Source organism: Nycticebus coucang, chromosome 12, assembly GCF_027406575.1.
Source record: "Nycticebus coucang isolate mNycCou1 chromosome 12, mNycCou1.pri, whole genome shotgun sequence".
NCBI lineage: Eukaryota > Metazoa > Chordata > Mammalia > Primates > Lorisidae > Nycticebus > Nycticebus coucang.
In genome coordinates, this window is record NC_069791.1 from 11,129,663 (window position 1) to 11,131,403 (window position 1,741).

The 1,741-nt window shown below is 39.0% G+C and overlaps 1 protein-coding gene across 1 annotated transcript; it reads right to left on the minus strand.

Annotated features, from left to right (window-relative positions):
* Positions 1 to 361: 361 nt before the first annotated feature.
* Positions 362 to 1,300, minus strand: LOC128561829 (olfactory receptor 6C75). The gene has a single exon (XM_053556483.1). The coding sequence runs from the start codon at positions 1,298 to 1,300 to the stop codon at positions 362 to 364; it is 939 nt and encodes a 312-aa protein (XP_053412458.1).
* Positions 1,301 to 1,741: the final 441 nt, after the last annotated feature.

The following is a 1,741-nucleotide window of genomic DNA, read 5'->3' on the forward strand; positions in this document are numbered from 1 at the left end:
TATTTTATAGATTTCTTAAAAAATAAATTTTTGCATTTGAACGCAGTTTTAAGCTTCTTAATTTATAACAATACCTATTTTGTGGATAAATTCATAATCTCTCTTGCTTTTATATGAGAAACACTAGTGATTATTGATTTACCTAAAATTCAGTTACACAGGCAAGAAATCAAATGCTATCTTTACAACTTAAGATAATTAAGTCTTTGTTTTTAGGCTAACCAGATAAAGAGGTATTGATGACATATAACCATGTCTAACTGGAGGAGTGAAGTGAGGCCTATAGAGACAGTTAATGTAGAGGGGGAGAGAGTTTTCCATTCAGCTTTGCTGTTAGTGTACATGCTGCACATAATCACATTCATTTTTTTGAAGAAAAGATTACCCTTTGGACCATGCTCTTAAAGGCTTGTTTCACCTGCTGGTTCCTTAGTGTATATATGAAGGGATTCAAAAGAGGAGCTACTGAAGTATTCAGCACAGCTACTCCTTTGCTTAAAGTCACCCTTTCCCTGGCAGAAGGCTTAATGTACATGAATATGCAGCTACCATAAGACAAGGAAACAACTATCATGTGGGAGGAGCAAGTGGAAAAGGCTTTTTTCCTTTGACTCATAGAAGGAATTCTCAGAATTGTCCGGATAATATTTGTGTAGGAGAGAATAATTAATGTCAAGGTGACCATGAGTGTTATCACAGCTAAAGAAAATGCCATGAGTTCTAGAAAGTGAGTGTTTGTGCAAGAAAGCTGCAGAATTGGAGAAGAATCACAGATAAAATGATCAATTATATTAGAGGCACAGAAATCCAACTGCAGAAGAAGGATTATTGGTGGAAAGATGATCAGAAATCCTGCAAGCCAGGAGCTGAAGACAAGAAGGATACACACCCTGGTGCTCATGATGGTTGTGTAATGAAGAGGTTTGCAGATGGCCACATATCGGTCGTAGGACATGGCAGCCAGAAGATAAAATTCGGTTACCCCCAAAAAGATGAAAAAAAATAGCTGAACCACACAACCATTATAAGAAATGGTTCTGTCTCCTGTGATGATGGTGACAAGGAACCTGGGGATGCAGACGGACGTGAATGATATTTCTAGAAATGAGAAATTCCTAAGGAAGAAATACATGGGGGTCTGCAGATGGGGATCTGTAAGGGTGAGGGTGATAATGATCAGATTCCCTGTCACGCTTAGCATGTAGGTAACAAGAAGAAAGATGAAGAGGACAATCTGCCACTGTGGGTCACTTGTCAATCCAAGAAGAATAAAGTCTGTTACTGATGTGGAATTTCTCATTATTTCCTTTCTTTATAAAGGCATTCTGTATTTAAGCTGTCAAACAGATATAGAAATAAGGATGTTATGACATCAGTAAAGAAATTTGATAATTTTTTGTCTGGCTTATTTCATTTATTACCATGCCCGACAGCTATATCTAAGATGTCACAAATGTTAGTATGGCAATGTCCTTTTTATTTTTTTCTGAGATAGAGTCTCACTCTCTCACCCTGGGTAGAGTGCCTTGGCATCAGTCTAGCTCACAGTAACCTCAAACTCCCGAGTTCACACAATCCTCCCACCTCAGCCTCCCAAGTAGCTGGGACTACAAGCACTTGCCACACGCCTGGCTAATTTTTCTGTTTTTTAATAGAGATGGATGGGATCTCTCTCTTGCTCAAGCTGATTTCAAACTCCTGAGCTCAAGCAATCCTCCCACCTCGGCCTCCCAGGGTGCTA

What these genes read in the sequence shown, in the direction of transcription:
- LOC128561829 (XM_053556483.1), bottom strand. Translation starts at nt 1,300, where the DNA reads ATGAGAAATTCCACATCAGTAACAGACTTTATTCTTCTTGGATTGACA.